This window comes from Argiope bruennichi, chromosome 6, assembly GCF_947563725.1.
Source record: "Argiope bruennichi chromosome 6, qqArgBrue1.1, whole genome shotgun sequence".
In the NCBI taxonomy this organism is placed as follows: Eukaryota; Metazoa; Arthropoda; class Arachnida; order Araneae; family Araneidae; genus Argiope; species Argiope bruennichi.
In genome coordinates, this window is record NC_079156.1 from 135,487,337 (window position 1) to 135,502,065 (window position 14,729).

A 14,729-nucleotide genomic window follows, 5' to 3' on the forward strand; every position below is an offset into this window, starting at 1 on the left:
ACAATTTTGTATTTGTTAAATCCTCTAACTAAAGCATTTATAAGTTCTTTTAAAAATAAGAATTACACTAAACAACGTGGAGAAGAACTCAAATTATCTAAAATTCATGCAAATCTTTTGAACATTCCAATTATGTTGTAAAAGGAATTTTCCTTAAAATTGACTTGCATCAAAAGGTTAACAGTAGAAAATGTTTAATTTGAAAACATAAATTAAGTATTAAAAGAAATTTCAAAACATGAAAGTTGAAGAAACTTAAAATTACCTTCAATTGTACAACTTTATTATCATTATTATCTTAAATTGTAAAAAATACCTTTAATTATATTAATTTCTCCAGCCTGTCTTTCAATATTCCTGCCAAGTTACTTTGTAGCGCATGCATTCATAATTCAAATAGCATTTCATGCTATATATGAACAACAGAATCTTCGAAATTAGATATAACAATAAACTAATTTCCTAAAAATTGAATTAATACTTTTTTATACTTAAAAACAAGAAATCTACATGTGATATAAAGAATAAAATAAAAAATGTTAAAAGGATAATTTTTTAATCATAAACTTGTTTAAAACTATACTCACCGAACTCATACTTTCGGTATAAGATAGTTAAACTGCACCAATCTTCAAAATTATAATTCATCCCAATAACTTCATGTGCTTTAAACAAAATGTAACAATATTTTCTAAATAAATAAAAAAAATTAATAATATTCTATAGTGAAATTTATAATGAATAACATAGATGGCATTTTATGATAAAGAAAACACATTATCTGAAAGCAAAAGTCGTCTTTAAAAAAAAAAAATCTTTTAACTGAAATATATAAAATAGTTACGAATAACAAAAATATTAGAATATTTAAACAAAGAGAAATATATAGCTTTTGATGTTTAAAAAAAACGGTTAATTTATTATAATATTTGAATGTTTACTGGACGATGGCGAATTTTGATAATATAGAGCTACGCATACCCCAGAATGTTTCGTGACGCCATCGTAGAAATCCTCTGTAGGTTATTTAAATCAATGTTTTCAAGCATAATTTTTTAAATGCACTTAATAAAAATAATAACATAATGGTCACAGTAAAAACTTATGATTTCATTGCAAGTAAACCTGTGATGATATACTATTTCGCCTGTTATGAGATATGAAATATGAAAGAAAAAAACTAATTAAATGAGAGACAAAAATGCATGTTAAACATAAAATGTTCCTCGATAAAATTAACAAAGAGAAATATTTGGAATTCTCTGAATCCTAAAAATCTTCGGATGATTTTCGTAAAGTATTTTCTTTGCTGTATACAAAATACTTATATTTTTGCTAAAGTACCTGGTTAATAAGGGAAGATATTAAACTTTATTTTAAATTTAAATTTTTTTCCTCGTATTTTTACTTTCTTTAATATGAAGTATACGAAGAGAAAATATTGCAATTGTCAAAAGATTCGATTAGAAGATTTTGACGAATCTCCATATTTCAAATATCTCAAAGTCCGAAAAAACCTCATTTTTTGAATTATGTTTGTCTGTCGGCCGTTCTGCCGGTTGATGAACACACAGTTAAAAACGCTTTAAGCTAGGTGGGTGAAATTCATTAACTGTTATTCACATTAAATTTGTGGATATCTATCAAATTTTGTATGAAATTCACTGTCAAGAAGTTTATCTTTCTTGGCGTTAGGAAACTCGATGACGGGAAAACGCAAAAAGGTCGAAAAATAAAATTTGGTATATAATTTTAGTATCTTTTATTCCTATTAGCATCAAATTTGAAACCAAATCGGTTAACGAATTGATATGTATTACTGAAAAACCTAATGACTTGGATAAATAAAGTCTGGTATGTGTTTCTATCATTAAAATTGTTCTGTGCCAAATTTCGGTTTGAATTGGTTGTAAAGGGAAACATCCAAAATGCATACTTAATTTTATTCATTATGCAATGAAGCACAAAACGTTTATGTGCGGCACCTTAAAGCGATGTTCAAGCATATAGCGATGTTCAACATATTTCAGAGGAGACGAATCTCATAAATATGTACTCTTGGCAACAACTGCTTCATTTGAAAATTCAGGGAATTACACAAAGATTTGTGAGTGTAGAACTAACTTAGTGCGAAGGCTATTGAGGGTATGGGTTGACCAGTATATTCTCGGAATTTGAATCTGGGATGCTCTAAGGAGACGTAATTTTGCACTTAACTCACCTCCTGCAGGCTTTCTGCGCATTCGGACTATCTTGAAACAATAATGGATTTGGTTGTTGTTCGATTCAATGAATATCATTATTTTGAACTTGGAACGGTTCAGTTGCACTGTATAGCTATTAAAAAGTGGTCATACATTGAGTTCAGATATTGCCTTTTAATATGTTTTTTATTTATTTCTCTTTCAAGGTAAAATATAAGTTTTCTATTTCTCTTTCGGCTTAATTCATGAAACACTATCTGTATAATGTATTTTTCTAGATTCTATTTAATTGAAATGAATAGAAATTTTGAAATGACAACTCTTCTGATTTTTTCCTTAATTTTTGAAAATCTATGAAAAACGAACTGAAAGTTTGGAATGCTGTGCATGAATATAATTAATATTAACATTTATCCTTATTCATAAGACTGGTCAATAGCATCAACAGATGGGTAAAGCATGATCTGCACTTCATATTTGTTGAAAAAGATTCTTTTAGAAAACCAAGAATTCTTCAGAAAAATGTGCTATTATTTGAAATTCAGAAATATTCGAGATCTTGGAGTGAAAGTTTTAAAAATTTGATTTCATGAGAAAAAAAATTGTATATAAAACAACCGAATTTCTAGTCTGAAACATCTAATGTAATAATATATTTGGTTTAATTCATCTGCCTTACCTTCGTCTCTGTGTTGATTGCATCAGTTGTTGCATTTTGTAAATAATGAATTTTATATTACGCAGTTTTTAAAAAAAATAACCTAAAAATATTGTCACGTTAAAACCGTCCATTGTTTTGAAATAGGTTAAAACCAAAAGTTGGTTTTAACCTATTTCATATATTTATATATATATTTTATACATACATACATGCATATATATATATATATATATATATATATATATATATATATATATATATCTCGAAACAATCTGCTATATTACAGGATTCATTTTACTGTTTATCTATCATTATTTATATTTTTGAACTATCCCTCAGTTTCATCATGGTGAAATCGGGTCCGAGATGGCGCTATATGACACTGACAGCATGAGAGCAGATAGAAAAAGGTTCTAATAGTTAGAAGAAACAATGTTTGTATGTGTGTGTGTGTGTGTGCGTGTAAAAACTCGTTTTTCCAAAAAAGGCCCCTCTATAGATAAAAAGCAAAAATATTAAATATAAAGATCTAGGTAAAAAAAATAAAGCAAAAAGCGTACTCGAACCGAGAACCCAAAACGCATGCTTCACTCATGTTCTTTTGACTGCTATACTGCATTATCCACATTTCGAAGTTTCATGACACTGTGTTGAAAACCAACATTGCAAAACTTAAAAAAAACCCAGGAAAAATTACTCTGATATGAATGAAAAATGTTTTTTTTTATTTATTTTAAAGTACTTTAAAAATGGTTTTTGCAGTAAAATTCTCAAAATTCATTGAGGGCGCAACGCTTTAATTTTAATTAATTTAAAATTTAATAATAATTTTGAAAAAAAAAAGAACCTCTTAGTGATTATATAGTATTGCTATTAAGAAGTAATTGTGTACCAAGTCGGAAGTTCTAGATCCCGTGTCTGTCCTGTAGAGAGTTTTGAACTATTTTTACGGCATGTCAGCATGGAGCTGCCTATAAACAATATCATGTTGAAAAATTCTATCAACATCAATCCTGGTAGTAGACAGCAGCTACAACAACAAGAAAGGAGAAGCTGGTGTCTATCCGAGTCAATCATAGAACGGACCTTCATGTATTATCATGCACTATTTCAACTCATTCACGTTGGTCTGGAATCAATCTTGAATTATTACTCCAATTAGTATTATCACTGAAATGTTTACTTCATTCAAAATAAACAATAGAGTCTAAAGAAATATATTTTTAACACCAGCACTCAACCGCACATAAACCATCTGTTTTTATTACTTTTAGTATGAGTTTCTTTTTGCTACGGATTTGATGTTGATTATCGTAATGAATATCTCCTTCTGAAATCTGAATAACTTCTATAAAGTAAAATTTCTGACTGATCGGTTTAGAATTTATTCCTCGTCTATCCATTAATTATCAAGAAAGGGCCCTTTATCTAATTCTTTATTTCCTGCTTGAGAAATTTGTCTGAAATAAATTTGATGGCGTATTTTTATTGATGTAGAAAAGATTTTTGTTTTTGTTTTAATTATTTTCTACTTTTCATATTATTTATAATAGTAATTTGTAAATTAATACAAATTACTCTTATAAATAATATGAATTCTTTAAATCCATATTATTTTGTTTTTTTCATTTTCACTGTCAGGCTTCAATCGCAGAGAAATGAATCTGTTAACTGATAATTAAGTTAGTCGACGAATTTAATGATAAAAAAAATAATGTATTGTCATTAAGAGTAAACAAATGCAAGAAGTTTCAGAGCATTTAAAAGTGCGTGAAATATCGCTTACCTTCACAAACATAAAGCAATTTCTTTTATACAAAACTGCGATTTATTTGGTTAATAAAAAGATTTCTTATAATAACAAAATTAATGTTGCTTTTTTTTTGAGATATTATCTCTAAATAATTTGAGATTATCTTAACTCTATCATACTTACTTCAAACATTGATTGATATCGACCCTTTTTTTTTTTTTAAAAAAAAAGAAAGAAAAGGATAAAACATATGTGAATCGCCTTCATCCTTACAAATATTGCAAGTGAAGCAAAATTGCCAAATTTTCGAATAGAAATTGAGTAGAATGAAATATATATTCTATAATATTTAAGTGATAAATATTTATATGAAGCATGAATTAGATTTTGCGGGAGTGCGAGATTCTGAGTGGTCATATTTTCACTCATTATCTAGCGGATCTTGGGCTAACACTATGAAGCGAAATTAATTTTGGTATCGGAAATATTCCCCCTTTGAAACCCTATTCAACTAAATATCCGTCTTTTAAGTGGATTTAGTGTTAGTTAAATTTGTCTCCTAGAGTTAAAATTCCTCCTGGTGATATGTAGAAGCTTGTAAGCAGGACTGCTGGCTCAGGTATCGCACTCGTCATCTGACTTCAGACCATGTCACAAATTGCGAGGTATGTTTTCAAATTAGCATGTGCTGCTTGAAAATAAAACGCTAATATGTAAAAAAAAAAAAAAAAAAAATCTAAATGGACGGGACTAGTATGGATATCGAAAGTTTCATTTTGCTTTTCATCTATATTTTCCAGTTCCATTGTATTAACTTATTAGCGAAACAACAAACGTATTACTTATTTTAAAGTACGTAAATTTATGAATGACATAATATGTGGTTGCTCTCAACAGGAATAATATAAAAACTAACAGGTCAAAAACATCACATAAAAAATTGCATTTTTGAACCTGTCCGCTCATGTATGATTTCCCATCAAACAGAAAGGGGGAAAAAAGAAAAAGGAAAAAGGATTTCACGTACGTCTTCCGCTCTCTTTGGTCAAAAAGTTGTCATAAAAGTGAATCCTACAAAGCAATTTTTTTCTGTTTTTCTTCATGTAAGATTATGAACTGTACTTATGGTTCTGTGCTGGTAGCCTGCACATACGTGCACGAGCCCTTTTAAACAGCACTGATGCATACTAAATTGCTCTTCCATTTCGCTTTCACGGTGGTGGATATTCTTTTGTTGGATAAGAAGAATCACAGTCTGTGATTTTATTCAGTTTACACCCTTTCCGATTTGTCTGGATCAGCATATCTCTTCGGAACGGGTTAGTTTGCCAAGCAACTTTTTTTTCTAGAGCCAACATCTTTATTTTTGACAATTGCCAAACAATTTTTTTTTTCTCTAGAATTTCGAATGGTCATGAGGATAACGGCTATTGAGGAATTTCGGTAAGTAATTATTTTTTCATACAACTTTTAGTTGATAAATGTTTTTTCAAAAGAAATTTGATCGGTGACCGAAAAATGATAATTATCACTAAGAAATTACAACAATACGACTAGTTTAGTTATTGTGCTACTCTTTTTTCGTTTTATCATCGGATCATTTAATTTAAAACGTTGCTTAAATTATTTTATTTATTAATAAATTATTATAAAAGTAAGATGCGTCACAATTTTGTTTTAAAATGCGATCTGGCGTAGAAAGGATAAAAGTATGACGACCATCCCCTGAAACCAGCAAATAAGTGTGCATGTATGCAAATCCTTTTTATTCATGAAAAGTTTTTAAGATAATTTTCAAATGAATTACAAGTTTTATTTTTTTTAAAAAAATATTAAATCATATCAGCAAAGAATGTAAAGCTTATGATATATTTACAGTATGTGTTTCTGAATCTTTCTCAAGTTTTTAAAAAACTGCCGGAATAATTTTTTTCATTTTTGAAAAAACAATACATTTATTGCTTTCTTTAGAATTTAAACAGGGAATGAAAGAATTTGAAGGTCTAAAATTGCTTAAAGATTTAGTTTAATATATGTATTCTTTTCTATTATTCAAAATACTATTCCAATTTTATTTTGGATTCTAAAATCTCTTGTACTTTCTTTTTCTGAATGCAAAACGATTTGGTTAAAATATTTTAGTTATATAGTTATTTCTGTATCAACTTCTATATTTATCTATATCTATATCTATGTCTATTTATCTATATATCTATCTTTATTTATATCCTTATGCATATGGATAAATAAAGAGGGTGGAAGTAGTTAGAAAAGAAAGGATGTTCCATACAAAATTTGCAACTGAGGTTTAATGGAATGCAAATTTAAAATAATAAAATAACATAACTGTATGAATATTTATGTTATAAGTAGGCAGCATCAGCAACAAACCTCTGAAGTACTTAAAATAAGTGTTCAAAGGATTTTTCATCGAAAGTGATACATATTTCTTATGTTACTGTTCCTGCGACTATGTTGTCACAATGTTTCTGAAACTTTTTTTCTTCACTCTCGGTGTTCTTTGTGAATCAAGATTTTTTCAAAAGCCCCTTATGATAAGCCACAAGAAATACAGTTTCTAAAATTGTTAAAAGTTTTTGAATAGCTGAGGTGAAAATAAACAAAATACAGTGTACATCAGATTAAAATGTTAATGTGCGAGCCTGCCTGCATATGAAAATGATTCTTAAAAACTGACTTTGTGGAAATAGTAAATGGTATTAAAATTTCCTTTAGCTTTAGTATATAGGAGTGAATATTCATTCTTTACAAGCAAAAAAAAATATGTAATTGATTCCAGTCTGCCAAATCATCTTTAATGAGTTTTAATCAGACAATTCAAAGCGATTTCCTTATTCCGAATCAGCACACGCCGATGCAACTGAGTGGATCTTGAATTCATATTTGCTTGTAGATGCTATCATTGGGAAAATATATTTCTTATGATGTAGTTGATAAGCCATAATAAATGTTATTAAAAGCCTATGAAATTGAATTAAGAATGTAGTTAAAGTTATAAAAAATATATAACATTACCCCCCATCTCTTCGTAAAAGAATTGAGACTCACCTGGATGCTGTAAAGCGTACTTTAAGTGCCATTCATTTAATGCTGTGTAACTTTTGTCGAATTTCTTTCAAGAAACTTGATAGAAGCCAAATTTAGATTGAAGCGAGATATTAGTGTATATTACGTGAACACAAAATACTTCATTAGTATTTCAGAAGAACAAAACTGGAAATGTTTTTCCCTTCCTTTTCTTAAAAAAAGAAGGAAAGAAAAAAAAAACCGAATCTTTTTGGAAATTATTCCAGTTACAAAAATTTATATTTGACAATGCTTCAATTTTTAGCAAAGACTGAAATGTTGCCAAGTTATTATCGTAGAAATTCCGCTCTCTTTATAGTTCTAAGCTGCTTGTCGCGCTGCTCCTTGTCTTGCACCTCGTCTGTCTGCTCATCAACGGAGAACTGTACTCAGCTTTGGCGGGAATGGAAACACTGTTGGACACGCAGAAAGTGCTCGTCGAAACTTTGAATGGTTACATCGAGTCGACGGAAAGGAAACTTGACAAGATTAAAAAGTGAGTGAAACTGAAATTTTATCAAAGTCAAAAATGTCCCGTTGTTATGATTTAGAAGTCTAGAAGCGGGCGATGCCGTATCAAATGTCGTCTAGGTACAAGAAGATTGGGCTGATTCCATAATAGCATCAGTGTTATTTTGAAATCGGTCATTATTATCTATAAATAAAGGCAAAACTCTTTGTATAAAAAAATGTAAATAGTTTTATGTTATAGACGTTTTACGTTATTTTCATAAAAATTCTCCAAATTATTCTAACAAATATTGTACTATGAAGCATATGGTAGGTTTTAGTATACATTCTATGGCAGTTGATCAAAAAGTTAATTTAAATTATTGTAAAACCATGTTTACTTGTAGAGAAAAAAAAATTCTTTAGTTTTGACGCTTTTAATGGATACTAATATTGTATATTTTTTAAATCCTTTTATTTATTTGTCTCCGAGTTGTCACTTCCATTGTTTAACCCTTTCAAATCGGATGTCTCCTCTCAGGCACCATACAAGACAGTGCGTCATTTTGACATTTAATTCAATTATTTTTTAAAATTTTGATGCCAAAAATTCCTACAGAATGGTAAGAAGATGCAGATTCATTTATTGGGAAAATTCTACTTAAAACAATTATATATATTTATTTTTAGGAGCAATAAACAAGACCTTGTATTAGGTGAATAATAAAGCATCGAACTACTTTTTCGAGTGCAAAAGAATAAATTAAAAATGATTCATAACTTCTAAAAACATTAAGCGGTTTTAAAAAATTCTTTAACGCAATCTATAATTTTTTAGATTTTTAAGATTCAAAAATCGTTTGTCGAATCCGAATTTTAACATCACAAAGACGAGAGCAGTCACTTTGAACACGAGTGCATTTCGAACATTCATATATTTTATGTCTATTCTTCGATTTTTTTATCTGTTCATCCGCTTTTATTAGGTAATCATAAAAATCGTGTAAAACAAAAAATTATTCGTTTTGCCTCATTATTATCGGCATTATAAAAGCTTACTAGACATACGAACTGCGGTCGCTTAGACTGCTGAAAAAATATTGCAGGCTATGGTGTGTTTCCTGTTCTTTTATCTGTTTGTCTTTCGTTTTCACTGGCATTTGAATATGATTTGATTGGAAGGGGTATAAATAAACAAAGACTGTAGAAAAAAAAAACTTCTTACATTTAATATTATCCTCTTTATTGCAGTGGCTAATAGGTCATTTCTTTCGACGGTTTTCATTTTAATTCATTCATTTCTTCATTTATTTGAAATATATTTTCTCTCATGATGTCACAAAATTTTTTTGTGAAAAGCAGTCTGTCCGAAGAAAATGTAAGTAAGTGTCGAGGATATTTATGTGAAATTTACTCTGGTTTGGATTTATTTATCTCAAGATGAGTATATTCCTGACAATAACAATGAATTAGCTCCAACGTCAGAATACTGTTTTTTTTTTGTTTTTTTTTTTTACAGAAATTGCTGAAGTTAAATTTTTCCCTGAAACAGAAAATGAAGAAAAGTCATTCCTAAATGTCGATATCTTACATACAAATGCTTAAAATTCGAAAGTAAGGATGAAAAAGTTTATTCTATTTTTTTGTCTAAGAAAGTCTAACATTTTTTTAACAAAAAGTGAAGTGCATCTTTCTCTTTCAAAATGTTCAAAAGAAAAGAATTAAGAAAAATAATTGGATCCGCTGTGGTACATATTTTTAGAAAAATTGGGCTGTTTCATTTCTAAAGATGTTTCTCGAAACAATCTTGGTGTGTAACTTGGATCTAAATTTTATTCTTGAAATACTGATTCGTAATGGATTCAAAGAAATAATGTAACGTTTACAACATGACCTCAGATTTGCAAAATTCGAAATATCAGTTTATTCTAGAAGCAGAGATCTAGAATACATTTAGTGAAAATAGTTTGTTTTGTTACAAAGCTGGCTAAAACATAACGGTTGATGAGCATTTACTTTAAAATCGATACTTATTCCATTTATGCACTATAAGCCTATAAAATTCAATATTCATGGGCTTAAATTTAAGATAACAACTTATTTTTGATCAAAAAGGAAATAGACTCATTGATGAACTCGGGTGTTGTCCTCGTCATCTGACCGTTGTTCAAAATGACGCGGTCCATCCCAAAATAGACCTGATGTTGCTTTAAAACGGAACGTTAATATAACTAAACTAAACTAAATCTTGTCCTACTAGGTTTGTGGAAAGAAAGCTGTCTTTCTAGTGATAATTAAAAGTAAAGTTGCAGACTTAAGAATTATTTGTGCAACGTAATATTTTTGGTAAAAGTATTTTTTAAATTAGAAATATTGTATGTTGCGTGTTTGTGCGGGGGAAATAAATTGACATTGAGTTGTATAGATTCATCGTAAAGCAGTTACAATCGTTAAAAACTAAAAGCCATTTTATTTTAAACATGGAATATGAAATCGGTGAAAGATTGTATTTATATTTTAATGCATTTCATCTTCGATCAATATGCATTTACCAACAATTGTACAATCGAAAAAAAAAGAAAAGAAAAGAACTGAAAGATAAACTTATACACTTTCGGCACGGACTTCTTCTTCCTTCGGAAAACGAAACTATAAAAATTGCTAAGCAGCTGTAGTATTGATATTCTTGATGTATGTAGGTAGCGAAGATCGGTCTCAGTGAGTACAAATTACTGTATTTCAATTTTGAGAAGAGCATATAAAAAGACTTTTACATGTATGAAACATTATGAAAAAAGATTTATTAAAGTTCTGTATGTTAGCATTTTTTCCGAGTGTTTTTATTACATGTATTTTAATTTCTGTCATGTAAAGTTTACGAAACCGACCCAAACTGATTTGATGCGATATCTGTGGATTTTATTAGGTTACGAATCGCATTTGGCGACCGCTGGTTCACCGAAGATATTGATTACAGTTAAATTATTTAAGCAATAGAGGTGTATTATTTTAATACTCTTGCATGCGTCCTGTTCATTGTACGTTTGAACGTTTCCAATGGAAACCATTTCAATGAAATCATAGCACTATTATATCTGATTTATCACTAAATTTATTTAGCGGTATCGTAATTTCACCTTTTCATTCTTCTTATAAACTATATTCTACATTATAAAAGGTAAACAGGATCTTTCTTTGGCTTTGAAAAAGGGGGAAAAAATCACACGATTCAATATTTGATGTATATGATTTCGTTTTTTTTTTTTTTTTTTTTTTTTTTTTTTCACAAAATTGAAAATACTGTTGTGAAATATGCTTAAAAATATGTTTAAAAGATAATTAAATCTAGACTAACGAAATGGTCTAGATTTAATGCAGCAATTAAATTGGCATCATTGAAAAGATAATTTTTAAACTTTAAAATGGTGTAATCATTTTTGTGCTGAAATATTTTCGGAAGTTATTACGAAATAATATCAAAACTCTGGATTATTTTTAATTAATTAAAATTTCAAAAATCAGTTCCGAGTTGCACATTCTCATTCTCCAAAGTATATATGTGCCAAATTTGGTACGGGTAAATCAATTTGGTTTAGAGTAACAACATACACACATTCATCTTTATTATAAGTAGAGAAAAATGTTTCAAATTCTGCTAATAAATGTTGAAGTTTTAGATAATGTTTCATTACTGCTAATTTTTTTGATTGGAAATAGTTATGTAAATATTTTCATCCCGACCAGACCCAGAATTATCGGCTAATTTAAATGAAAGAAACTACGAAAACGTACGTAGAATATACAGATATCAAATACAGAAAGCTATGTATACAGAAGTTCTACCATATTAATATACAAAAAGCTCTAAACAATGAATCGCTGAAAGAAAATTCATACGGAATTGATAAATCATTAAAAAGTTTGTTTTTCCCATTCATGAGTTCAGTTACATTAAAGTCCCGTTTTAAATCAACACTAGGGATATTTTGGGACAGACCTCGCAATTTTGAACCGCTGTCAGATGACAAGGACGACTCCTGAGCTGTCACTCTCATCTCCATACTTCCACGCCACACCAACCGGAGGACATTTTGTCCCGGCGGATTTAGCCCGCACTCACGGCACGCTTACACGACGGTTCTTCGGCGGAATTGGGTCTCGAATCTGAAACCCTCCGAAAACCCTTACCATCAGTCCACTGCAGCTGCTTTCCATTAGTGCGAGGGTAAGCACTTGTAAGAGCCAACAGGAGGGATCTTCCAAAACCTTCTGACATACTCTCTAATAAATGAATTTGTGTATTATTAATTACATAGCTTTGGTGAACAATAGTTACGAAACAGCCTATTGAATGCGAGCTTTGGCGGATGTTTTAGACTAATCGCTGGGATACGATTAATACACAAGCACTAAAACAGTGAATGTGCATTTTGGCTGCCGTTTGTCTAGCCGATTGAAATCAAAATTTGAGACAGAATTACAAAACCTCTTGTCCAATTGCTTGTATTTAATGCATCGCGTTTTTGAGTATTAGATTTACAAGTTTATAAAAGTACAGACTTTACAAGTTTATAAATGTACAAAGAAGGTCAACTCTTTGAGAAATATAGTTCCATCTTACTTTGATACATATCTGCACTTTAAATGTTGAATTCGTACATCAATTATTATCCATCCAGCTTTCTTCAATTTGTAGTTCTAGTATTAAATTATATTCTGATAACTGTACAGATAGCCTTTGAATAGATTCATTCAAAATTTGATAGAAATATACAAATTTGGTGACAATACCAAATTTCAGGCGTGAAGTTCAGGGCGTCGTTTTTGAGTTATGCAGCTCACAAATAGACATAATTTCAAAAAAAAAAAAAAATAATTTCAGATGTTTCAAAGATATCTGAGATTCGTCAAAATCTCGAGTTCGAATTTTTCGAGGATTACAATAATCTCTTTGCAGGTTTTGTATATGATAATATAAAAGGAGTTTTCAATCACTGCGTGTTTTACAAAGTACAACATTCATCATTTGAACGTTATTCAAACAAAATGTTTACCTGTTGTTCTCGATATATTCCAATTAGAAAATAATTTTTAATGGCTGACGTATGCTTGCAGTTAATTAGGAAATTCTTAGTCACATTTATGGCAATAATTTATTAAATGTAGCATATTTTATATCATTATTAAAGAAATTATTTGTACTAATTATGCATGAAATATGTTTTTAAGAAGAAATATTTATTTTATTTCTTTTGTCAGTTTATAATAAAGGGCAATTGAAAGATTTTTTTCCAGTTCGAAATATGTTAATAAATAGAAATATGCAAGTCAAATAATAGGTCAAATGAGAAAGGATGAAATAGATTATGTCGGAAATGAAATTTAAATAGTCTTTATATTTAAATGATTTTTGAAGAAATTACTTAAACATGATGATTTATTTGAATTATTTGAGTATAAAAATGGTTTTGACTGATTCGAATTTAGAAAAAGTACGATGAATGACTGATGAAAAATTTGATTCAGTTTTAGAAATTTTTCATGACGTTTTCGTTAAATTAGTTAATTCAGATAAAAAAAAAGATTCAACTTTGAAGACCTTTATAATAGTTGCTCTGAAATATATCTTCGATAGTATTTATAGATAATACTAAGGTCAAATTCGTGTTTAACAGCAATTCAAAATAACAAATATTTCTGTTGAGTGCACTGCATTTAAATTTAATCTTGTTGAAATAGTGTTTTATGTGCGGAAAACTGCAATTTTTCTTTTCATTTTCAAATCAAATTAGAATAACTGATCAATAGAATAATTTATTTATCATTTTATTCTCTGAGAAGAACAATCGTTCAGAAAAAAATTCTTAATGAACCATTGATAGTGGTTTCCTCGAAATTTCCTTGCATACGCTGTCATAATGGAATTATCTCAAAGAATGTTTTGCATTGCAACGACGTATAATAGCTACAAAGTACCAACTTTTAACGTGAATTTAGCATTTTTACTGATCTTTCGTATGACCCTTGGCGATATTTTTGGCAATTAATTCTTGACATGTGGTTAATAGCATCCGAAAATCGAATAAGTGTTTTAAGACTCATTTTTGCCAACCAAATGAAACAAAAATTTGAAACAGAACTACAATTGTAATCTCAAAATCACATACCAAATTTGATATATTTGTCACTGCGGTTTTGAGTTATCACATTATTATGCTTTTGAAAGTACAGAACGACAGACAGTCAACCCGTTTGGATTCGGCTCAAAATTTAATACGTGTCTACACTATCGATGTTAAGTCTGTAGACCGAACTTTATTTGTCTAGTTCTCTTCGCACCGCATTTATTATGTTAACTTATATTCGAACAACTGGACAGACAGATTTCCTTGGTAAGGGATTTATTCGTTATTTGATAGAAATCTACAAATTTGCTGTAAGAATCATATGCCAAATTGCATTCGCCTAGCTCAAAGTGATTTTGAGTTATCTTTGTTGCAAACAAATAGATATTTCAGGAAGGTCTAAAAGTAGACTCATTATATAGCAACTTTTTCAAAATCTCGAATTCGAA

At 29.3% G+C, this 14,729-nt stretch overlaps 1 protein-coding gene across 1 annotated transcript in view; it reads left to right on the forward strand.

Moving 5' to 3' along the window:
- Positions 1-6,032: 6,032 nt before the first annotated feature.
- LOC129972078 (prolyl 4-hydroxylase subunit alpha-1-like) overlaps positions 6,033-14,729 on the forward strand; it is a 42,146-nt gene continuing 33,449 nt past the window's right edge. Inside the window, exons 1-2 of the mRNA XM_056086059.1 lie at positions 6,033-6,061; positions 8,025-8,201. Coding sequence (XP_055942034.1) covers positions 6,033-6,061; positions 8,025-8,201 — 206 coding nt within the window. The remainder of the gene's footprint in view (positions 6,062-8,024; positions 8,202-14,729) is intronic.